Here is a 26,686-nt window from a genome sequence, read left to right on the forward strand (position 1 = left end):
TCATTTCCAATGGCAACATCGGACTGAGAGACAGAAACCAAGGAAGTGTAAAACCCGTGCGGGTCATGCCACTCCTTCAAGAGATTAACATGTAAAATCCTGGTATTCTTTTTTTTTTAATTTTTTTATTAATTTTATTACAATCCATACATAGCAATCAAGTTTTTACAAAAAAAAATTATGCTAAGAACAGATCGATCCCCACCCTTGAGAGAGAGAGCAAGCCAAACGTGTAAAATTTAAGGCTTGTAAAATACCTAAATCAACAAATTCTCTGTGCTTTATAAACTTATTTCAAAATATTACTGATTAGATCCTGCCATGTTTTGAAAAAAGTCTGCACAGATCCTCTAACTGAGTATTTGATTTTTCCAATTTTAAATAATATAACACATCGGTTTCCCACTGACTTAAAAGAGGAGAGTTTGGGTTCTTCCAGTTTATCAGAATAAGTCTGCGTGCCAAAAGTGTAGTGAATGCAATCACAATTTGTTTGTCTTTCTCCACTTTAAGACCCTCTGGAAGAACCCCAAACACAGCTGTTAATGGGTTAGGAGGGATTGTGAGTCCAAGACTGTCTGAGAGGTAATTAAAAATTTTTGTCCAGAATAATGTTAATTTGGTGCAGGCCCAGAACATGTGACCTAGTGAGGCTGGGGCTTGGTTGCAACGTTCGCAGGTTGGATCATGCCCTGGAAACATTTTGGAGAGTTTTAGTCGAGACAGATGTGCTCGATATATAATTTTGAGTTGTATAATTGTATGCTTTGCATATGGAGCTTGAGTGAATTCTCTGCATTGCTACTTTCCACTCCTTTTCTGATATATTAATTGAGAGGTCATTTTCCCAGTGTCCTCTTGGATCTTTGAAAGGAAGGGATTGTAAAAGGATTTTATATATTGTAGAGATGGAGTCTAACTCCTTGAAATTGAGCAATAATTTTTCCAGCGTGGATGAGGGTGCAAGATGAGGAAAATCTGGAAGGTTCTGTTTAACAAAGTTCCTGATTTGAAGATAGTGAAAGAAATTTGTAGCTGGAATGTTAAATTTGGAATGTAATTGTTCATAGGATGCAAAGACGTTGTCTATATAAAGATCTCTAAGCAAGTTAATTCCAAATTTTTCCAGATATTAAAACTGCATATGTTTGTGAGGGTTGAAAGAGGTGGTTCTTTGCAGGGTGCCACAGAAAGAAGCTTCTCCGTCTTAAAATGCTTTCTACATTGGTTCCAGATTCTAAGTGAGTGGAGCACAATTGGGTTATTAGTGTATTGCCGATAACGTGTGTTTATTGGAGCACAGAGCAAGGAATACAAAGAAGTACTGCAGGATTTTACTTCTATTGCGGTCCATGCCTGTGTATGTTCTTCTATTTGTGTCCAGGTTCTTATCGACTGTATATTTGCCCCAGTAATAAAACTGGAAGTTAGGTAGAGCCATGCCGCCTTCTGCCTTTTGTCTTTGTAGGGTCGCTCTTTTGATGCGTGGATGTTTAGAATTCCAAATAAATGAGGTTATTGTTGAATCTAATTGCTTAAAGAACGATTTATTAATGTATATTGGTATGTTTTGAAATAAAAAGGAGCTTAGGAAGAATATTCATCTTAACAGTGTTAATTCTTCCAGCTAGTGTGAGATGAAGGGTTGACCATCTATGCAAGTCTTGTTTAATTTTTTCCATGCAGACGATAAATTTTGTTGATAAAGAGCTTTATGTTTACTTGTGATGTTTACCCCGAGGTATTTAAACTGTTCTGCAATGATAAAAGGAAGGGTGTCTAATCTAATATTATATGCTTGAGAATTCACGGAAAGAGTACACTTTTATTCAGATTAATTCTGAGACCAGAGAGCTTTTGAAATTCTGTGAGTGCTGCTAAGACTGCAGGCACAGAATTTTCTGGGTCCGATATATACAGTACCATGTCATCTGCATATAATGAGATTTTCTGTTCCAGTCCTTCTCTGCTAATCCCCTTTATCTGATCAGTATTTCGACAATGTATTGCCAGTGGTTCAATGGCAATTGCAAACAGCAGTGGTGACAAAGGGCATCCTTGTCTTGTGCCACGTTCTAGTTTAAAGTAGTCTGAGCAAATGTTATTGATGCAAACTGAAGCTTCTGGGTTAGTATACAGTAATTTAATCCATGCACAAATGTTCGGGCCAAACCCAAACTTCTCCAAAATAGTAAAAGGTATTTCCATTCAATCATGTCGAATGCTTTTTCTGCATCCAATGATAATAATATTTCTGGGGTGTTTGATTTAGTTGGTGAGTATATTACATTAAACAGGCGTCAAGATTTGAAGATAAGTGTCGGCCCCTAATAAATCCAGTTTGGTCTTGTGATATTACTGAGGGGAGCACTTTCTCCATCCTTCTAGCTATGATTTTAGAGAGTATTTTAACGTCGTTATTCAGAAGTGAAATTGGTCTGTATGATGCACATTGTAATAAGTCCTTATTTTGTTTTGGAAAGACAGTGATTAGTGCTTGGCGAAAGGTTTGTGGAAGAGATTGGTTATCTCTGGCTTCTGTAAATGTTGCTAATAGGAGGGAGCTAGCTGAGCGGAGAATTTCTTGTAAAACTCTGCAGGGTAGCCATCAGGGCCTGCTGCTTTTCCACCTTGGAGTGACTTTATAGCATCCAGTAATTCTGATAATGACAGAGGTTTATCAAGTTCCTCCACACTAAAAGCGTCAATTTGTGGTATCTGTAATTTATCCAGAAATGCATTAGATTGTATATTGTCTTCTTTAAACTCAGTAGTATATAGGGATTTATAGTAGTCTCTAAAAGTGTACATTATATTTTTGTGTTCGATGATTTTATCTCCGTTCGTGTTAGTAATTACGAGATTGCGTTGCTACATCTTGCTTGTGAATTTGTTGCGCTAAAAGCTTATTAGCTTTCTCTCCATGTTCATAATAATGATGTCTGGATTTGTAAATTAGTTGTTCAGGTTTCTTTAGTTGTCAAGAGGTTTAATTCTGAATGTAGAGCCTGCCTCCTCTTATGTAGAGTCTCGCTTGGTAGTCTGGCATGTTCTTCATCTATTTTAGTAATTTCGCTTTTATCTCTGCTACTTTCTTCGCTTCGGATTTATTTCTGTGGGAAAGATATGAGATAATCTGTCCTCTTAAGAAGGCCTTAAGAGTTTCCCAGAGTATTCCTGCAGAGATCTCAGGGGATGTATTTGTCTCTAGAAAGAATTCGATTTGTTTGGATATAAATTCAGTACAATTCTCGTCAGCTAATAGAAGCGGATTGAGGCGCCATCTGCGGGGTGAGTGTATGGGGCTTAGTAATTTCAGCTCCAAGATCATCGGAGCATGGTCTGAAATAACAATAGCATCGTATTTACAAGATTTAATCTTAGGCAAGAAGTTATTATCTATAAAGAAGTAATCAATCCTTGAGTAGCAATGATGTACTGGTGAGTAGAAAGAATATGTTCTTGAATTTGGGTTTAAAAACCTCCAGGGATCTGATAAGTTGTGATCAGTTATAAACTTTGTAATTATCTTTGCGGTGTTAGTTGCTTCCCCTGTGGAGGAAGTCTTATCTAAAAGTGGATTTAGAACACAATTAAAGTCCCCAGCCATTATAAGTTTATGAGTGTTCAGATTGGGAATGGATGCAAATAAATTTTGTATAAATTCCTTATCATCAACATTAGGTGCATAAACATTTATCAAAATCATTTTACAGTTAGATAAGTCTCCCATGACCATCACATATCTCCCTTCAGGATCCAATACTACATCTGATGCTACAAATGGTACTGTTCTATGTATGAGAATTCCCACCCCTCTAGTTTTCTTTGTAAAACTAGAATGGAACATTTGGCCAGTCCAGTCTTTTGCAGCGGAACTGATCCTTACTTAGTAAGTGGGTTTCCTGTAAAAATACTATTTTAGCATTTAGACCTGTTAGGTGAGAAAGTACTTTCTTTCTCTTTAATTCGTGATTCAGGCCTTTAACATTCCAGCTTACGAAGTTAACTGTCCCATCATGGAGACACTGATTCTGAGTTTTTGGTGTCATTTTATAGTCTTAACTGGAAGTGAAATAGTTTAGGTCTTAATTTCCTATTCCCCCAAGAGTTGTTGCCATGCAGCTTATTATTACGTTGATAGTTATAATTATAAAGATTGAGATGATAGATTAGATATAGATCAAGCCTGCTCTCTTTCTCTTCCCCTTAACCCCCACCCTCCCTTTTGCCTCCCCAGGTGAGGCTAAAACCCACTTCATGCAGTCCCAGTCCTCTGACATACCCAGAGACAGAGCACGTCCAAAGCACATCAAGCCCCCATGCAGTGGCGCTTTAAGGTTAAAAGATAGAGATATCTGTTACCAATATAGTCTTTAAAAGAGGAAAAAAAAAAAAAGAATTTTGCACTTAATATATATATATATATATATATATATATATATATATATATATATATATATATATATATATCTTCATCAATTTTAGTGCATTAAGATGATATCCCCAGATAATAAACCCAGGTGATGGTGTTAAAGATGTGTCCAAAACAAGCATAACAAGTCTTAATGCAGTAATAGCAATAACAGCAAACCAAGGGTATGATATTGAACAGTCTCATTTAGGGTACACATGAAATAATTAGAAAAGAAAAAAAAAAAAAAAAGAGGAAAACGTAATTAAGCACAATAAAACATAAACATTTAGCGCCCTAGTAATACTAAGTAATAATAAGAATAATATGAGAATATATGCTGATAAAAACCCGTATTTTAAAACAAATAGATCAGACAGTAGATTATTAATCCTAGCTTTATCATTTACCGCCATGACTCACAATTATGTATCAGAATAGTCCGGGATCAGCTTTCTTAACTCATTTTCTGCCTCCTCCTTGCTAGCGAAAACATAGAAATGACCCTGCCATTCCACTTTCAGTTTTGCGGATACAGGAGGCCGTATTTGACATTGGCTTGCCGTAGCGCTGTTTAATATTATAGAAGGCGCGCTTTATAGCTGTTGCTGGAGAGAAGTCAGGGAAGACGAATGTGGCAATCTTCATATATAATATCTTCCTTTTTTCCTGAGGAGTTCCATCACCTCTAACTTAAATGATAATCGTTCAAAACGAACTATAAAAGATCTTGGTCGGGTCTGACGGTGTTTGATCAGACGCTGTAAGCCGCTGCTATCTCAGATTCTGCTTTAAAGTCGCCCCGATTATTTTAGAAAAAGTTCAGTTGCGAATTTCACGGGTTTAAACTTTCTCGATTCTCCGCAGCCTTCAATTCTGACATTATACCTTCTATTCCCATCTTCTAAAGCAGCCAGTCTGTCTCCAAGTTTTTCTCCGAGTTTTTACATTCGAACTGACATTTACTGCTCTTTCCTCGGCACTGGCAGCTAGATGTTCGCTATTTCGATCCGATTCGTGAATGTCTCACTAAGATGCTCCAATCGATCAGCAAGCGTGCTCAGTTTAACCGAGTTTTTCTGAATGTGCTCTTCAATTTTACCCAGCACCTGTCGAAGTTCAAGTTGCACTTGACGCAGCCTTTCATCTCCTGTTTCAATTCCTGATTCAGTTTCTCAAGTGCCTTTGCCGTTGCTTTCTCATTAGCCTTCTCGCTTTTCTTTATATCTTGCGTGAGCTCAGTGAGCAACACTTTCAGTTCAGATAGCTGCAAATGTGCCTTCTTGTACCGTAGATGAAGCAGCAGACTTTGCTGAAGCCGGTGTCCCCGCTGCTCCAGTCGCGTAATTGCGTAACTGAAGCCGCGGACCTCCGCCCTTTCCAGTTTCAGGTAATCCTCTCCAATCGGCGAAGCTATCCACATCTGCACTCACGATCGCACCTTCGCCCCTTTTGCTCTCAGCCGGCGACGATGTAGCGGACCGTGGTCCCGAGGTCTGTACTTTCCCATCTGATCCAGGTCTGTCTCTGAGAGGCCGTATCTCGAACTAGGGCTTGCTGATCGCAGCTCGGATGTAGCTTTAGTTTTCGATTCTTTCGAACCCCCCTTCTTCTTGGCCATGTTTATATGTGTTTACATATACTGTAGCAGTCCCTCTCGGGTTGAATAAATACAGGATATCTCAGAATAATAAGCAAATAATATGAAAAGTAGCACCACCGCTAGCGGAGCTCCACTTCAGACGTCCATCTCTCGCATCGGACGGCCTGGTATTCTAACCTTGTAATTCACCGGTCTCATACACTCCTCAATATAGGCACAGCCCTGCCATTTCACTAGGAAATTGTACGTGTCAGACAGAATCAGAACAAGAACATGATCACGAGGTTTGAATTCATGGAGCTTACAGCGCCTATCGTAGACATTTCTGGGTTTCCTGCTCACGTCACTGATGCTCCACAGCGATAAAGAAAAGCTTTGAAATTCTATCTTGCAACGAAATTACCCGATCCGCAAAGCTCGGTCCATGAAGTGTTGACTCGATTCCTGTCCATTCTTTTCATACAACATCCAAGATACCTCGCGGGCACCTGCCAAATAACAACTCGAAAGGACTCAAGCCAGTGGACACCTGCGGCGATTCCCGCACTGCGAACATAATAAAAGGCAGGACAGACTCCCAAGATGTCGGATCATCATGAGCGACTCGCCTGATCATATGTTTTAAAGTCTTGTTAAATCGTTCAGTCAAACCATTTGTCTGTGGATGGTAAACAGTGCTACTCAATTTCTTAACAGCAAGGCTGTCACACAATTGTTTCATCACATGAGAAGTAAAACGTGTACCCTGATCAGTTTAAATTTCCCTGGGGATACAAACATATGCAGTTTTTAATATCTGGAAAAAATTTGGAATTAACTTGCTTAGGGATCTTTATATAGACAACGTCTTTGCATGCTATGAACAATTACATTCCAAATTTAACATTCCAGCTACACATTTGTTTCACTGTCTTCAAATTAGGAGCTTTGTTAAACAGAACCTTCCAGATTTTCCTCATCTTGCACCCTCATCCATGCTGGAAAAAATATTGCTCAATCTCAAGGACTTAGACTCCATCTCTACAATATATAAAATCATTTTACAATCCCTCCCTTTCAAAGATCCAAGAGGACACTGGGAAAAAGATCTCTCAATTAATATATCAGAAAAGGAGTGGAAAGTAGCAATGCAGAGAATTCACTCGAGCTCCATATGCGCAAAGCATACAATTATACAACTTAAAATTATATATTGAGCACATCTGTCTCGACTAAAACTCTCCAAAATGTTTCCAGGGCATGATCCAACCTGCGAACGTTGCAACCAAGTCCCAGCCTCACTGGGTCACATGTTCTGGGCCTGCACCAAATTAACATTATTCTGGACAAAAATTTTTAATTACCTCTCAGACAGCCTTAGACTCACAATCCCTCCTAACCCATTAACGGCTGTGTTTGGGGTTCTTCCAGAGGGGCTTAAAGTAGAGAAGGACAAACAAATTGTGATTGCATTCACTACACTGTTGGCACGGAGACTTATTCTGATAAACTGGAAGAACCCAAACTCTCCTCTTTTAAGTCAGTGGGAAACCGATGTGTTATTTAAAATTGGAAAAAATCAAATACTCAGTTAGAGGATCCGTACAGACTTTTTTTCAAAACATGGCAGGATCTAATCAGTAATATTTTAAAATAAGTTCATGAAGCACAGAGAATTTATTAATTTAGGTATGTTTACAAGCCTTAAATTTTACGCTTTACTTGCTCTCTCTCAGGGTGGGGATCGATCTGTTTTAACTAAATTTTTCTTTTTGTAAAAACTTGATTGCTTTGTATGGATTGCAATAAAATTAATAAAAAAATAAATAAAATAAATAAATTTCCCTGGGGATGCCAGTACGAGTAAAAATCTCACACAGAGCTTTGGCTAAAGTGGAGGAATTGGCCTTTTTCAAAGCAGCCACTTCTGGATATCATGTTGCATAGTCAACCAACACCAGCATATATTGATACCCATTTTTAGTCTTAGGAAGAGGACCTACAATATCTAATCCCATCCGTTGAAAGAGGACTTCCAGAATAGGCATAGGAATAAGAGGAGCCCAAGGAGGTTTATAAGCAGAGATGATCTGGCAATCAGAACATGAAGTACAGAATCGCTCAACATATTTTCCCATATTCAGCCAATCAAATCATTTTGATAAATGATCTCTGGTCTTATCAGCCCCCAGGTGCCCACCCAAGATGTGAGAGTGGAACTGCAAAGGCAAAGGCAAAACTGGTAATTAATTAACCAAGTTAAAATTTCTTTTTCAAGGTCCACATTATCATGGCATGCTCCTTGTTAGCCATCTCATTAATTTTTAATTAATTAACAATTTCTATATTTATGTAAGGATCATTATTGTTTTTCTTGGCCATGTGGTGTTCTGGGTTTACCCTTGAATGTGTTTGTGCATATGCAACCTGATCTTTGCAGTTTACTAATGGATCTTGAAAGCAACTATGCCACATTCTCAGCTTTAAAATAAAGATTTTTTTTTTTTTAATATCAAATATTTGCTGCTCTGTGTTCAGCTTTTTCAAGCCAATGCTATAAAGTACAGGCCAGAGAAGAAGTACAAAAACTCCAATATCATTTATTCACTTAAAGGTAGTCATTGTCATTTGATAAAAGAAAACAGATCAGTATCTGTGTATTGAGCACAAGACATTAAGCTTATTAGGCAGAGTGGCATCTTGATCTTCAGCCATGTTATGAAATGCCATGCAGGCAACAGAAGAACCTTGAGAGAAACATGAATCATGACCAAAGTGAAAGTCAAAGCAAGAAGATCAAAAAATACCTAGTATATTAAAAACAGCCTGGTCTTGGATTCTGGCCAGGTCCAGCCTCGTTCTCCTAATAGGTGGGAACTTACTGGACCTAAGTGGGATCTTCAGAGTAGCAACAACAAGTCTGTCGTCAGAATTTGCCAACTGGGCAGTTGTGTAGACCCAGCAGGTCTATAGAAGCTTCAAGCGTCTGCCCACGAGGATGTGATTGACCTGCTTCACTCCACTACCAGTATTGGATACCAAGTACAACGATGCAGCACACTAAAACCAGGTTCCAGTGATCCGCACCCCAGTGGGTGCCTTAATCTGAGTCTCATAATATACCTGATGAAAGGAGTAACATTGGACACCATCGGAGCTAATCCAGCACAGCAACAGCTACAGTACTTCCTGAGTACGATAGACATCAGAGCAACTAGACCAATAAAAGGTGTACCCACCTATAAAGATCTAGCCAGTCCCAGGTCTGTGCACCTCAGAGAGTGCTGCCACTGAAATACTGAGTTTACAAAGCTCCTCTGATGGCAGAGGAAGATGATCATCATTCCGGAGAGACAAGACTTTTCACCCACATACCCAGATGGGGAGTATCAAATTGGGACCAGAGTGCTGCCATGCAGTGGGCAGTACTTCAGCACCACACCAGTTCCAATCCCCAACAGGCCTGACCCCATTGGCGCTTCTTGGAATGAAGTTCCCGCGGGCTCTCCCCCATCCCTTTCATAATGTGAGCAGCCTTCCAGTGGGTGGCTGCAGTAGAGCTACTCCTTTAGAGCAGGAAGGAGTCTTGTCTGTCCTTTTGAAGCTGTGTGAAATTTTTTACAGAGGCCAGAGTGCCAGTCCTGCTACCAACCCCAAGGTTTTCCCTGCTACTACTAGAGGATGCAGTTTAACATCCTTCCCAGGACCATACATGATCACTGTATTTTATTTGTCATTTTTTAGTGAAGCATAAAGTTACTTATCTGTGGTTTTTTTAAATTGGGGATGTACTTGTATGCTTTCCCTTGACATTAAAAAATACATCACAAACTTCACTCTTTCTTCTCTTAATATTACTCAAAGTAAAAAAAAAAATTACATTGCTTGATATCACAATACATTATGTAAATTTGGGTATCAGTATTTCTTAGTTTTTACCTTTGGACCTTAGATGGTACAAAAATAACCACTAATTCGGTACACAGGCAGCTCATTCAGTCAGTCTACATATTTTCTAACAATTGTGCATACTGGACTTTATACATATTAATTCCTTAATCAAAATAAAAGTGTTTTGTCTCATTCAACAAGATGGTATAGAAGGCCTTTTTATGTTTTTCTTAGTATTTGTGGTTAGTGACTGGTTATTATATTTGAGTAGATTAACTCTCAATGACATTTGGGAGCTATGTATTAGTTGCATAAGTTTAATTCACAGTATGAAAGTTTAGCAAATCATATTTTGGAGAAACTGAGGAATTAGAAGTTAATGACTTTTCATTAAATCTGCCTCAGAGAAAAAAGTTTCCCTTTTGTTTCTTCTGCCATAAACATTAACGTTATTAGAGAGAGATAATATGTACTGTAAATAGATTTCAAGGTAGATTAAGAAGAATACACAGAGGCAATGGTGGTGTAACAAAATTTCTGACTTTTTCATTTAAATAGTTTACCAATAACACAACATAAAATATGTTTTGCTAAAGAGTCCTAATGATATATTAATTGCCCTGTCATTCCTGCTAGGTGTATGGATTCTGTAACTCTTCCAACATGATTACATATTGTCATATGATAAGTTGCAGGGTGTCGTGTAATATATATGTAACAACCTGCCAAGATAAGAGGGGGCATTCCCGCTAACACTGTCATCTCCTTCTTTCCCCACACTGCCGAGAGGGTGCCCAGGGAAGGCATTTAATGCCATCCCTTCTGGTCTAGCCACCATAAAACCCCAGGCATTCTTCCAGGAGGTCCCATTACTGGTCATGAACAACCTGCTGAACGGAGCTCTGCTAGAACGACTGCAACTACATAAAACTTCATCTGAGTTCCTGCTTATGGGACACACACCTGCGAGCATGATTTCTTTCATTTTTGTTTTAATATTGTTGTCCAAAGACAATGAAAGGAATGATCCGGTTGGTGCCCCACAATTTCCTCATTGGATCCAGACCTGTCATTCCTGTATCTGACCACAAGGGGATATGAGGAAAAATCATTTAAGGCCCTGCAAGTGTCCATGAATGTTTCCATGCTAGAGCAATAACTAATATACTGCCAGAGTTGTTAAACCTTGTGTGGTTACAGGATTCAGAAATTTATTAGAAAGTGGCTCCAGCAAGAGTAGTGATTGAAAAAGGCAAGGTTTGGGTTTGGGGGGATTCTCAGTCATATTGTACCAATCAAAATGTTATCAAACAAATTCACATTTTGTACCTACATGATTGTTAACCATAAAAAAATTAAAATTGAGTTAGAGTAACTGGAATGAAAAGGCAAATTAGCCATTCTGTATGAATGATGGCAAATGGGCCAAGGAAAAATTAGAAGGGAACAAATAATAATTTCTATGTTTATGAAAGTGGCAACTAAACACTTTATAAAGAAACTCAGGTGAAGCATGCTAATGTAACCTGGGGGTTTTTACCACATAGGATCTAAACTGGAGCAGCTGGATGACCCAAACTTGAGAAGAATGTAGGCAGTAAGATGAGTGGGCATAATATTCTTGGATTTCTCCAGTGTACTAAGTAAGCACAAGTGAAGTCTGACACAGGGGATTTCTTAAATATTTTTGGGGGGAAGAGGAGAAAGAACTTTGGTTGACTTCTGTTTAAACAAATGAAGGATTTTAACTCCATGGCCTTGTTCAAAAGCAACTCTGTTAAAAATTTCTGGTGCACCCTTTGTACAGACACACTGTGCTGACAGTTTGCACTGACCATTTCACACTCATGTTAAAGAAATTGCATGTAATTACCACAACCTATTGGTGACCTTCCCGAGTTTAAAATTCAATTTCAGTTTTGTGTAGAGGCTGAGGCTCTGTCATTCATTGTTATTGTTACTGTTTATGGTTTTCTGACAATTAGTTGCCACTCATATGATGAAGTATTATACTTTTTAAAACATTACCTTTCATATTCACAATATCTTATGACTTATTCCTAAATATACAATTCAAACTTATTCTATGAATTTTCTCTTAAAAGCAGTTTATTTAAAATGAAGGTACACATACTGTAGCTATCTAAATGAAACTAAAATTGCTAATGCATTCAAACAATACTGTCATATGACTAGAAATGAAATGGTTTAAAGAAATCAACATTATTATAAATGTTTAGTCTTTCAGTTAATTTCACTTAATGGAATTTAAAGTACAAAAGAATAAATCCTACACATTTGGATTTGTTATTTAGATCATTACCATTACTTTAATATATTACATAAGTTAAACTGCCTTTATGTACTATGTATTTAATAAGACATTTTAATTATTGCAACAGTCATTTGCCTAGTACTGTAATATATCTGAATGCTCATGTCACCTTACAATTGTAAGGTGTTAAAAATGAAAAACTGAACAGATATTATGCGGAAATATTCTCTAAGTTTACTCCAGGAATGTTAATTGTTTTAGTCCTGAATGATTTCAATATAAAGGCTCGTATTTCTTTAGTTCGAAGACTGTATATGACAGGATGTATGAATGGTGGGAAAATAGAGTAAAAAAACCCTAATGCTATTCTAAGATCAGATGGCATATAAAAAAAATTAAGACTGACATATGCAAATATTCTTGGTAACATGAAAATGCAGATAACTACCAACTGTGTACTGCAAGTGTAAAATGCCTTTGATCTGCCTCCAGGTTGAGTAACTTTAAAGATTGTTATTATTATTTGTAAATATGAGAGACAAATAATTGAAAAACAGCCAAGCAATAATACACATCCCAGGGTTATTCCAACATTGACATTACTGGTAGTATCTGTACAAGCAAGCCGTACGACTAAACCATATTCACAGTACAAATGTGGTATTTTGTTAGGTCCACAATATGGCAGCCCTACATAATAGGCAAACAGAAGACCAGGAACAAATAAAGGACATAACCAACATACGAAGCACAGTACATATGTAATGTTATGTGTAATTAATGACGGATATCTTAAAGGATTACATATTGACACATAACGATCAAGAGCCATTGCTACAAGAAGAAAACTTTCTACAATAGCAATGAAATGTAAAAAGCACATCTGAACCACACATGCATTGAATTGCATTGCATAATTATTGAACAGATACATCTCAATAATTTTAGGCATGACGATTGTACTGTAAACAATATCTGATAAAGCAAGATTAGAAATGATAATGTACATTGGAGTGTGTAGTTGTTCTTCTTTTTTGATAACACAGAAAACAAAAATGTTTCCACATACACTTAATATAAAAATAAATAGGAATAGCACTCCAAGCATCTGTGGGTATTGTTTAATTCCAGCAAAGCCAAGAAAAAAAATTTCCACAATAGGGTCCTGGCTAGAGTTTCCTAACAGTCTTCGTTTAATCCATGGTGATTCCATACTAGACTGACCTAGAGAAGCAGGACTAAGATGAAGAGAGTAACATTAGAGTATTGCTGCGTGCAATGGTGAATCATCCTTCTCTGATTTACTAAGCATATACAAAATAATACACAGTCTAATCGATATTTGGTCTGATTCAGAAATTAATTGTAATAGGAAACAGCAGCCACAGAATTTCCTGGTCCTAAATTAAGAACCATCAAGTACAGTTAATCTGTCTAGTTTAATATTTAAACAATCCTGGTAGTCTATATAGAGCAAAATATTTTAATTATTTTATGAATTAAGTGGATTAACAATTGTCACATTACTGTAGTTGAATTATTGTGGCTGTTGAAAAAAGGTCTTCAAAACACAAAGCATCCGTAAAATTTTGTATTCATCTCTGTAATGTGACCTGCTAACAAAACTTCATTTCATATGGCAGGTATTTTCTGCAGAAATTAAAATGAAAATATTATTACTCTTTGCAATTTCATTTTCAGCCTATACTACAAAATTAAAAGTAAAACACATTTCCATTTTGCATTTTCAATTTTAAGTTCTTAACATGCAGATAACACTGTTGAATGGCCCGGGCCTTGTACCTCGATTTCCTACAATTCTTTGTCCTTTGTAGCTGTAGAGCCACTTCGACAAATAGAATACTCTTTACTTCGACTATGTTTAATTCACATGATTTTGATCTAAAATTCAATGAGCAGCAGTTGGTGTCAGTGTTTATATGAATGTTACTTTTTATTTTGTAGCTTCATTGTGGTTCAGGCTTAAAAGAAAATTGCAAATGGGATCCTTTCATTTTAATTTTAATTTTTGCAGCATTCTTGCACACAGACTTTGAAAATGAAGTTGCAAAAGAGAGATTACATTTTCATTTTAGAATTTTCATGTCCATTGTCATTGTTGCAGGAAATACCTCCAATACACTTTGGAGTGGTCTGAGATGGCTTAAGTGAAACGCATTTCTCTTGATATTGCATACTTAGCTCAAGACCTGTGAATCCCTCATATTAACAAATCATTTTACCGTAATGCCAATATGCCATACTGCACAGAGATGAATTGTCAATCTATAATAATTATAATAATAATACATTTTATTAAGACATCTATGGATTGCCAAAGAGGTAAGCACACTTTACTTCTTTAACATAACTTACATACTTACATTAAACAAATTAAAAAATGTACCACATTTGAAATGAAGTCATTGTAAAAAAACATTAGTCAAACACTCAGCAATGTTGTAACCAATACAAAATGTATTACTAGATATATATTCTTAACATACTAAACAGTAGTAACATTTAAAAATTAAGCCATTAAATAAAAATTAACTTTATTATTAATTTCTATAATGTATAGCCAGTAAGTTTTTGATGAAAAGGCTGCATGCTTCAAAGTATTTTAAAGTTTTCTCAGCAGTTCTGTAACTGCTTCTGTAACAGTTTTAAATAAAGAGTATGTAGAAGATGAAAAAGAATTAGAAGAAAGTGTATCAATAAATAATAATGTGACTTTTTCTTTTTTTTTTTTTTTTTTTTTTACTCACCCATAAGGTGTGTTTCTCTTAAGATGCTCCGTCTACACATTTGCATGGCCTCTTATATAAAATCACTTTTCCCTCTGATGATTAAACAAATGATCTATTTTTAAAACATTCCAATTATTGTGTGCAGCAATCTACTGTGGATACATTGGGTTTCACAGGGAAATATGCAACATTATGAATGGAAAAAATAATAATACATACCAGGGGATTTGTTGATTTCACGTGCGGTGTATATTATTCATTTAACTATATTGTCCAGTTTTTCAATCTGCAGGCTGCAATATATTCCCTGTCATGAGTCTTATAGCATTTATGTATTTTTAATTCTGTTTATAGAGTTTTTTATTCAGTGCAATAAACTAGCTTTGTCAGCATCTCTCTTTCTTTCTTCAGCTTTTAATAACATTTGAATTAATATAGAATAATATATTTCTCTGTGTTGCCAAAAATTCTAAAAATGTGGTAAAGTGTTCAAAATATATATCAATGATAGATTATTTAAACTTTTCTTGGTATTGAATTCAAACAACACCAAAAATGGGTTATTAAAGTACTATAAATTCACTTTGGAAATGATGGTCAGTAATGACATTTAGACCACAAACAGACCAGTAAGTTGAAACAAAGAGTGTTATTATTCTCAAATGTCACTTTGCCCATTAGAACAGGAGAACAATCAGCCCAACAAGCTCACCAATGAAACTCACCTAGATTCTCCAAAATAACATCAAGTCTTGGTTGTGAAGGTCCCAAAGTCTCCCCCTCCACTACAATACTTAGTCATTGAGTCAATGTGCCTGTGCAATTCTGTGTGGCTGCTACTTTGAATTCATTTTATAAATCACAGTTTCGGTCAGAGCTTTGCGAAGACTTAAGCAACTATGGTCATTTTAATGGTAGTCATTAGCATAAATGTTTGTGGTACTTTTTTTGCATTTTTGTTTTACTTCAAAAAGGCTTAAATGAAGTAAACGTGCTCTGGGATCAGCACAAAATCAGACCTTCAACAATGTTATCTCGTCATTTAAGAATTCCAAATGAGTTATTTAGTGTACTACACTGATAATCTAATTATAATTAGGTTATGTAAAACTAGCTCTAGTTAACATATTTTGGAATTCTGCTGTTGTTTTTTTTTCAAATTGTCCTTAACTCAACAGGCATTTCCGTTCTTAGGTTTAAATCAAGAGACCCTGAAGTGTCATCAAGATATTTCACTTTACTGTCAAGAAACTTACTTATGTGGAGATGTAGACATCTAGGATAACACACTAACATGATAATCGGCTTCTGATCTGTACTTGAAGCTGAAAGTTAAATATATATAGGTTGATGAAAAGGGATTGTGAATGTGTATTATGCAAGAATAGATATATAAATATTTAACAATTCAGTTCTTAATTACATTTTCTTTACTGCAATTTCTGATAATAAAGCATATTACACATTATCCTAAGCAAAAAGGGGATGTTAATATTTTAAGCAAAGAATGCAACATTTTTTTTGTAAGCATAACATATCAAATTAATATGTTTACTTTCAACCAAGAAGTTCCTATATTCTCTTTGTCAGTGGAGAAAGGGATTGGAACTACAAGTAAAATTCCATTACAACAAAGTGCCAGGGACCTAAAAACAATTTCATTGTAAGGAAAATTTTATAGTACTGTAATGAAATTCTATATTTGTCGCTATAGTTCTTGATTTAACTTGCATTCAGGCATTTGCAATCATTTCAATTACTTCTTTCACGTTAGTTTTGAACTCGCGATACACTTCCAGGGTGGGAATGATACCCGAATTTAATGGCTGAAGCACTACTGTGCAATTGGGTGGGAGGAATTCACCTCAAAGATTATCTAAATGTGGAAGCATGATGTGGGCAGCACAGTTATTAATCAGAAATATAATCTTCCTTTTGTTCTTCATCATATTGTGAGGTTTCTGAAGAGCGATTACCGCGTCTCTATAAGATCATTTGTCTGTTGCCGGGGCAAGGCAACCGCAGGCTCACTGCGCTGCAGCAGAACACTGCGGAGGAAATTCCAAAAAGCTCGTTGGTTCACTTTATACTCGCAGGGAAGGAAAGTAATGTGCTTAAAACACAGAAAACTGGTCATCTTACCAATGATGAGAGGAATAAGTAGAGCTGTCAATCTTTGTTTAGATTTTTTTCCCCTTCAGCATGGATCACCTTTGAGTGTTAAAAGTGCGATTCGGTAGCAGGTAGTAGAAGATTCCAGTATTATCAGCATTGTAGATGACTTCAGGCTCATCAGCTAAAACGATTTTCCTGATTTCAACTACACGCCATTCATTTGCTTTTTCAATTGGAACTGCAAATTCTTCTCCACAGATTGCTTTGGCTGCAATTCTAAAATGATCCCGACAGCGAATTAGCCAACCCCAGCTGACTGTACAATCTTCTTCTAAAGTCTTGCACCCCAAAACACGTGGCTAAGTCTCAGTACTTCAGCAAAACAAGCTGTATTCAGCTTGAAACAGGAACATCATGGTTTTTTATTGTAGCGTGATCTACCACTCTTCTATACACTGACACAGCAATCAAGCAGGGTTGTGACCAGGTTAGTGGCCAAGTAATACTGTTCCCTTGCATCACCCATTGAGATCTTTTCATAGTTGCATCGGCAGTGAGCCACTGAAGCACTGTAAGCCTACTGTTGCCCTGGCAATGGATAAACAGTCTCCCACAGACACGGTGATCATGCTTCGGGACGCTCTTCTGCGTGTTGTCCCATTGGGAGAGGCCCCAAAAGAGTTTAGAAACCTCACAACAGTGAGTTTGCTTTTTCTTGAATGAGTGGCGCATCATTTCTATAGGTGGGTTACATTGAGTTAAATTCCAGTGGATGTTTTTCGAATGTTGATGAGCAATAAGCAAAAGGTATTACTGAAAACAACAGAAAACAAACACAGCAAAAAAAAAAAAGTTTGAGGAAAGTTCAAAGAAAGAGAAAAATTTATAATGTTTTTATTCAGGGATCACAACTGATTCGTGAACACAGAAATAACTGCTCTGTGGATGATTCATTCAGGCATTTCAAGGTCTTTTGGGCACTTTGTTGTAATGAAAATATCTGTTGAATGTATTGAAACTGTCCGGACCATAAAAATACTATGTTGTAATGAAAATTTCATTGTAAAGATATTTGTTGTAACTGAATTTCACCTGTATTTTTTACTAACTGAGAAGGTCTAATGTAAAACCAATGAAGCAAACCTTTGATTGAAGTATACTCACTGATTTATGCAGCATCTAATATTTTTCTTTTGAACTTTAAGCAACTCCAGTTATTTCAAAAGCTTGAATTTTTAAAGCTAAAAACTAACCAAAGTCAGTTAAATCGTTTAACTTGTTTTACTGTTGCAAATATAGTGCTGACTGGTCCCAAAAGAAGTTGAAGGTAATAAAGGGTTGCAGTTTGCAATGACAGGACTATTAAATACAAAGTCATGGCCTTGCATTCTTAATGTATTTATGAAGTGTAAAAGGCTGTGTTCAATTCATTTATATCACGAATGTGGAAGTGGTTGTATGCACTACGTAAGTTTAACTTTGTTAAGATCATGGAACTGGTAATTTTGTTTACTAATATTTATATTAATAAATAATAGTTCATTATAGTAATTTTATTGAATTCTCAATAATCTATACATGGTCAGGATCTCCTGTCGTTTTTCTTAATGAAAATTATCCTAATTGTAAATGACTATTGGAAAGCTGAATAAAACAGTTCTTTAAAGTTTCTTGTATATACTCATCCATGACTTGACTTTCAACTTGGGACATAGATTTTGCCTTTAGGAAATGGTGTGCTGAGTAATAGTTCAATGATTCAAGAAACAGGGCCATGATACAGGAGTTCCGTAGTATATTTCTTATTAAAGTATCCCCAAAATAAATACATTTCTGGTATTAATTGTATTGAACCACAATGCATCATGGATGCTGAAATAGGATATGCACACTAACATTCAGATACATTTACCCAACAAACTATTTCTGTTGGAGATCAATCAGTTTTAATGGAGTAGTAATGTTTTCTAGCACCCCACTTTCCAAATAATTACCATCTACTGCCAATATTCAAAGCTTTATTTTCAATGGAAGAGCAGTTATTTTTAAATTGTTACTTACACGAGAATATGTTTTTGTATCAACAAGCCAATAACAGCCCTTCCCTGGTAAAACCTTACCACATCACTGGCATTGTAAACAGTTGTAACACATACAGTGGCTGTAACACTTAAGTAGTTGATATCATCAGTGGAGCGGAAATGTTATTTGATTGTTTTCTCTCTAAATATGAACAAGAAACACAGAGGTGACCATTTTCGCTGCAGTAAAAACAACACCATTTTATCATGCAGACAGTGTGAAGTGGTGGTTAAGGCTTTTGATTTCAAACCCAAAGTTTGTGGGTTCAGGTCCTGCTACTGACTGTGTGACTATGACTAAGTTACTTCACCTGCCTGTACTTTTATTGGAACAATAAAAGAAATGTAACCAATTGTATGTTAAATGTAAGTAGCGTTGGATGAAGGCATCAGTCAAATAATAATATGTGTAGGTTGTGCTCTGCTGCTGTTAACTTTATTACAGTTTGTCCTACTAAATTATGCATTTTGGAATCCTAATTGTTTGGATATGAGTTAATGTTGTACAAAGTCAAAGTAGGAATGAGAGGAATAAAGAATCATGAAATGTCAAATCATAGTCAATAACAAGCGAGGATTGAAAAGTCAGAATTAAATTGTCAAAAAGAGGAATGCAGGAGACTAAAATGTTTTAGGGTTTATTCCCTGGCTTGAGCATGTTTTCCTGTTTATTGTTGTTATGAATTTTTTTTTTTCAGTTTTTTTTACTTTGACTTATTGCACATGCTGTTTAATTTTAATGTATTGTATAGTTAACCTCAAGCCACATTTATCTGTTTTCTGTGGATGAAACCCCAAAAAGTAAGGCCACAATTACATCACTGTTGAGAGACCACCTTCCTAAATGCTAGGGAATAAGTCTCTTAGAGGTTCATTGATTGTTGTGTTGTATGCAAAGTGGGTATTGCCCATTCTGGTAGGTTTTTGTGGCACACCAGGCCCGTTAAGAAAGCAGATTTAACAGGGATGATGGGTTCCATCTGCACAAAACCCCGACTTGCATTCCAAGCTAAGTGACTCAACTTCAGCTTGTACAAGGATCTGCCTGGACTTCATCTGATAACAAAGGTGTAAATCAGAATTGCACTAACATCTCTCCATAGGCCCCTCTGCAAACCTCTTAAGCTGGAAGGCGCGAAATGGACTCAAACAAGGACAAAGACATAATATAATATAATTCAAAGGATGACAACTAAGATGAACAGAAGAACCCATCTATTAAAAGACAATGATTTTGTAACTGGAAGTGACTTTAAACCATTCACGATTTTAACCCACATGCACCCCATCTCTTAAGGTAATTGAGAAGTAGTGGGAAGAAGCAAAGAGAATGGCAAGTTTAGAAAAGTTCAGTGTCCCTCTCTGGGATTCTCTCAAGAAGAGGGAATTCTCCAAAATGACTGAAAAGATCTGAATCCTGATTTCTGAATTGAAAAGCTATGAGCCTTTTGTTTGGAGAACCAAATTCGACAAACTCTTATCTTTGAGTTGACAAATTCTTATATTTGTGGACCAGAAGCTCAGATCCAGTCTGTCAAGTCAAAGTGGTGTCATTGGGGTCAGGGCCAGAAGTGACGTTATGAGTAAGGCCAGAATCGGAAATTATGTCATTGGGCATGTGACCGGAAGTGGCATCATCAGTACGGCTGGAAAACAGAAGTGACGTCACCGGGTCCGCAGAGAAATGAGAAAAGGAGTTAGTGCACTCCACCACCCAATGGTCTGGCATGAAATTACTCTCATTCAGGCCCTTTAGCTGCCTCCCACGTACATATGTGATACAAGGCCCCCCTCTAAGCTCAGAGTGGTCGGTACAGGCGTTCCTGACCAAGAGGTCATGAACCCGAGAAAGTGCATTGGCATTGGCATGGAGACAGCCTCGTCGATAAACAAGCAAAAGCTTGTTCAGCTAGCTGTAGGCCAAGAAACCATCTGGTGACCTGTGGATTTGATTCTTTGGATAGGGCCATGCACTTTAATGGTGCATGATCCGTAACAAGGGTGAACTTGCGGCCCTAGAGGTTTTACCTCAGCTGTATAATTGTCCATTTGATCGCCAAGGCCTCCCTTTCCACTGCCTCATACCTGGTCTCTCATTCCAGCAGTTTCCAGCTTAGGAACATCACAGGGCGTTCAACACCATTGACGCTCTGGCTCAGCATGGCACGCAAGCCTGTGTCTGAAGCGTCTGCCTGGAGAATGAAAGGTAAAGAAAAGTTAGAAGCTTTCAAGAATGGTGCCGATGTAAGGACCTGTTTCATGTAAATAAAGGCAGGATCTGTCTTATCAGTCCACACCACATTGTTCGGGGCCCTCTTTTTTGTCATATCAGTCAAGGGTACTGCTCTCTCAGAGAATTGGAACACAAACTGCCTGTAAGGCCAGTGAAAGGCTTGGACCTGCCGCATGGTTCGCGGACAGGGCCATTTCAATATGGCATCTACTTTGGAGCACTGTGCCTTCACAGTACCCCGACCCACCAGGCAGCCTAAATACTTGGCTTTGTTCAATCCAAAGAAGTATTTCTTGGGATTAATTTGAAGTCTGGCCTTATTAACTGTCCATAATACCGCTCGGACCTGCTGTAGGTGTTCCTCCCATATACTGAGATAGATGACCACGTTATCCAGGTAGGAAGCACTTTACGAAATATGAGGTTGGAACACTTTATCCACCAGGCGCTGGAAAGTCACAGTAGCCCCATGTAACCCAAATGGAAGGACATGATATTGCCACTGACCACTAGGGGTGCTAAACGGAGTCTTAACCTTTGAGGAGTCTGTTAAAGGAACCTGCCAATATCCCTGTGTCATGTCAAAAGTGGTCAAATATTTAGCTTGTCCTAGTCTCTTGAGGAGGTTGTTTACCTGTGACATTGGATAGGCATCAAACTGGGAGACTTGATTAAGTCGATGGAAGTCGTTACAGAACCTCCAGCTTCAATCAGGCTTATTGACCAAGACTATGGGACTGAACCAGGGACTATGACTTTAGTCTACTACTCCTAGTTCCAGCATGCATTTAATCTCAAGTTCCACTTCAGCTCTTTATGCCTCGGGAAGGCGATATGGGCGTTCTCCAGGTTCTGTCACAATATCATGCGTAATCAGAGAGGTCCTTCTAGGTGTTTTAATCACTACCTCCGGGACAGACAGGATAACTGCTTCCAGCTCCCGTCTTCATCTGGAACTCAGATTCGCACTGAAGTTAATGTTACTTTTGTGAGCAAAGACTGAGCAGGGCTGACCAGAGGAGGGATTGAGATCCCTGCCTTTCCATGGCTTCAGCAGATTCACATGATAGACCCGTTCGCTCAGTCGGTGACTGGGTTGTTTCACCAAATAATCAACAAGTCCTTTCCTCGCCTTAATTTCATATGGTCCTTGCCAATAGGCTGGCAATTTAGAATGGAAGGCAAGAACAAGGACCATGACCCAATCTCCCAGGTGGAATTCCCGGAGAGACGAATCTCTACCATAATATCAGGCCTGTGCTGCTTGCATTTCTTCCATGTGACTATTGAGTAATGGATGAATCTTTCCAAATCTATTGCATAATTGCGCAATATGTTCTAATGTATTTGTGGAAGGGAGAGCCTCTTCCTCCCATCCTTCTTTTAAAATATCCAGTATCCCGGGGTTGTCATCGATAAAATAATTAAAAAGGTGAGAAGCCCATAGGGGCTTGTGGGACTTCCCGATATGCAAAAAGGATGATAGGGAGGAGTTGGTCCCAGTTCCTCCCATCCTCGCTGACCACCTTGGCATTTGTTTGAGAGTCTGATTAAACCTCTCCACTACCATCGGTTTGAGGATGATACACCATGGTGTTCAAGTGTTTTATTTTAAGTAACGTGGCTATTTTCCTGAACATCTCAGAGGGGAAAGGTGCCCCTTCCTTAGGGAAACCAAATCGCCACTATTAAAGACCACTACTAATTCCTGTGCAATTGTTTTAGAAGTGGCTGAGCGCAATGGAACAGTTTAATGATATCTAATAGCATAATCCACGTGGACTAAAATATATTTGTGTCCGCGAGCTGAGGGCTGAAGGGGTCCTACTAAGTCTCCACCAGTTCCTTCAAATGGGACATCAATCAGTGGAATGGGAATGAGAGGAGCACAGTCTTTCCTAGGAATTTGTCACAATTGACACTCCAGGCAGAACGTGCAAAAGGGATGAATCACCTTGTTGATTTCCAGCCAATATAATCACAGCTTAATATGTTCCAAAGTTCTTTTAGTGCCCAAATGGCCTCCTAGGAGGTGGGCGTGTGCTAATTCACAAACCTGCCGCTGGAAGGTTTGTGGTATTAGCAGCAACTTCCACACCTCCTCCTCATGCTCCGCTACCCGAAACAAAAGGTCGTTTTCTAAAATAAAGTGAGGACCTTGTGGCATGGGCTCATGAGTACATTGGCCAATGACAAGAATGAATGCATTTTTTGCAAATTTAAGGGAATCATCATTCCACTCTTCCATTTTCAAAGAAGCCGGTGTTTCTCTAAACTGATACTGTAACATGGAAAGATGGTCATGACCAACATCAAGGGGAGTGGTTTCCTCCTGATCCGTCATGGCATTGATTGACGATATTTCTGCCCATGACAGCCCGAGAATTGCCACGTCACACTGAGTGGCCGCATAGTCTCTCGCTACCCGGCTGGTTACACGGTGGAGGCAGCTTGAAATGGATCATCCCTATCTATAATTAGGCCCTAACTTGATTTAGGAGTGCAAGGTGTCAAACCGCTTTTAATTGTAGACCAGTCCCACCCCAGTATCACTGGGAATGGTGAATTCGGCTACAGCTAACTTTTTTGCGATCCTTTGCAACTGATGACACATGTACCAGCGGGTTTCTCCATGGATGCATGTTAGAATAGTCTTCATTTTTAGCCACTGTCATGGTAGCAAATATAGGTGGGCAACAGTGGAAATGTTGATGCCAGAAATGAATAAGGTCTCAATTTTAAATCCATTTATAATCACCAATACTGTATGTGGAATCACCAGGGTATTTGTCAGTGCAAACCACCCTTCCTTCCCCCTCCATCTGCATTCCTCTGTATCCCCAAGTAGATGTCGTGATCGCAAATTCAGGGACGTTGTTGCAGGCTCTGGTTTGTAGTGGTGGGACTGAGTTTTTGGGACGTAATTGTCTGAGTTTAACTAAGGGATGGTTCTGTCATCCCAGATTGTGAGGCTGTTCTAAATGCTTCCACAAGCTTTCTGAGCTCTGCAATGTTTTGGAATTGTTGTCCCCAGACCAGCTGGTTGAAATGCTATTTAGGAACAGGAAGCAGACCACCTGCTCCACTGTTTGTAGGGCATTGTTCTCCTCTGGCATCCAGTGCCTTACCATTGCCCATGGAGAGAAACCCTCACTTGCTGGTCTGGGGTGCCCCCATGTTTAGCCAAGGGCTATTCCTTGGTGGGGAGGAGGACACTATCCTCTGAGAGAGCATGATAAATCCCCCTTTACCTCCCCCATCTGGAACAGCCCAATTCAGTGAGCTTCTCCCACACACCCCTTTTTTCTCAGTTCGCCCAGCTATATGTACTGGGAGTAGAACCTGCATCGGGTCATTCCAAACCATGGGATGAACACTCCCACTCGAAAACACGCCCACGGTACTTTACCACCTGGACAAATTTCAGATTCTGTTCCTGGTTTTACAGGAAGTCCACCATCCTACTGACTACACCAGTTGTCACAAACTTGACAAAACCCACAAAAAGGTTTGGGGCAGCTATCCGTATATTGTTTCCTGGCTGCAAAATTGAATGAATAATTGTACAGAAGTGTGCAGGTTGGAGCCCATAACAGAACTGATTTAATGGCACAAAGATGATGGCTTTAAGGGAGAGTGCAGGAAGTGACATTATAAGTAGGGCCAGAACCCCAAGTGGTGTTACTGGAGCCAGACCGGAAATGACATCATCAGTAGGGCAGGAAGCGGAAGTGATGCCATTGGGCCTGGGGCCAGAAGTGACGTTATCAGTGGAGGTGGAACCAGAAGTGATGTCATTGGGGCCTGGTGGAATTTCTCGTAACTGGTCTACAGTGAATTGCGAGAAGGAGTTAGTGCACTCCGCCACCCCCTGGTCTGGCATGAAATTACTCTCATTCAGGCCCTTTAGCTGCCTCCCATGCACACATGTTTGACAACAAGACATTAAGCTGATTAGGAGTGGCATCTTGATCTTCAGCCATGTTATGAAAAGCCATGCAAGCAACAGAAGTACTGTGAGAGAAACGTGAATCATAACCAAAGTAAAAGTTGAAATAAGAAGATCAAAAAATACATAGTATCTTAGAAACAGCCTGGTCTTAGAGACTAGCCAGGTCCAGCTTCATTCTCCTAATAGGTGGGAACTTACTGGACCTAAGTGGGATCTTCAGGGTAGCAACAACATGTCTGTTGTCAGAATTTGCAAACTGGGCAGTTCTGTATAACCATCAGTTCTATAGAAACCTAAAGTATCTGCCCACGAGGATGTGATTGACCTCCTTCACTGCACCACCAGTATTGGATACCAAGTCCAACGATGCAGCACGTTGAAACCAGGATCCAGCGGTTGCATTGAAGTCATCCATGACCAGAGTAGTGTCACATTGCGAGTACCCATTAACCACCTAGCACAGCTGCAAATAAAATGTCTCCCTCACTAAGACAACAGACAAGGCACCCAGTGAGTACCTTAATCTGCGTCTCATAATACACTTGATGAGAGGAGTGACATCGGACACCATCAGAAGGAGCTGATCCAGCACAGCAACAGCTACTCCCTGAGTATGACAGACATCAGGGCGACTAGACCAATAAAAGGTGTACCCACCTACAAGATCTAGCCAGCCCCAGGTCTGTGCACCTCAGAGAGTGCAGCCACTGAAATTCTGAGTTTACAAAGCTCCTCTGACAGCAGATGAAGATGATCATCATAACAGAGACACAAGACTTTCTACCCACATACCCAGGTAGGGAGCATCAAATTGTGACCCGAGTGCTGCCGTGCAGTGGGAAATATCTCAGCACCACACCAGTTTCAATCCCCAAAAGGGCTGACCTCATTGGCTCTTCCTGGGATGAAGTTCCTGCGGGCTTTCCCCCATCCCCTTCATAATGCGAGCAGCTTTTCTGTGGGTGGCTGCAGTAGAGCTACTCCTGTGGAGAGCAGGAAGGAGTCTTGTCTGTCCTTAGGAAGCTGTGTGAAGTTTTTACGGAGGCCAGAATGCCAATCCTGCCACCAACACCAAAGTTTTCCTTGCTACTACTAGAGGACTACTTGCAGGGTGGGATGCAGTTGAACATCCTTCCCAGGACCATACATGATCACCGTATTTTATTTTTAATATTTTATAGAAGCACAAAATTATTTATCTTTTTTTTTTACCTTGGGATGTACTTGTATGCTTTCCCTTGAAATTGAAAAATACTTCACAAACTTCACTATATCTTCTTTTAATATTACCCAAAGTAAAAAAAAAACCTAATAATATGGCTTAACATCACAATACATTATGTAAATTTGGGCATCAGTATTTATAAGTTTTTACCTTTGAACCTTAGATGGT

General features: G+C 38.5%; 1 protein-coding gene across 1 annotated transcript in view; it reads right to left on the minus strand.

The window, feature by feature from the left end:
- The window catches only part of LOC120524520 (olfactory receptor 6N1-like), a 35,530-nt gene extending 11,845 nt beyond the window's left edge, over nucleotides 1–23,685 (minus strand). Inside the window, exons 1-2 of the mRNA XM_039746355.1 lie at nucleotides 23,398–23,685; nucleotides 21,249–21,300 (exon numbers count right to left, since the gene is read on the minus strand). Of these exons, the coding sequence (XP_039602289.1) occupies nucleotides 21,249–21,300; nucleotides 23,398–23,685 (340 nt within the window). The remainder of the gene's footprint in view (nucleotides 1–21,248; nucleotides 21,301–23,397) is intronic.
- Between the last annotated feature and the right edge of the window lie 3,001 nt (nucleotides 23,686–26,686).

The sequence above is a fragment of the Polypterus senegalus genome, chromosome 2 (genome assembly GCF_016835505.1).
Source record: "Polypterus senegalus isolate Bchr_013 chromosome 2, ASM1683550v1, whole genome shotgun sequence".
Classification (NCBI taxonomy): Eukaryota; Metazoa; Chordata; class Cladistia; order Polypteriformes; family Polypteridae; genus Polypterus; species Polypterus senegalus.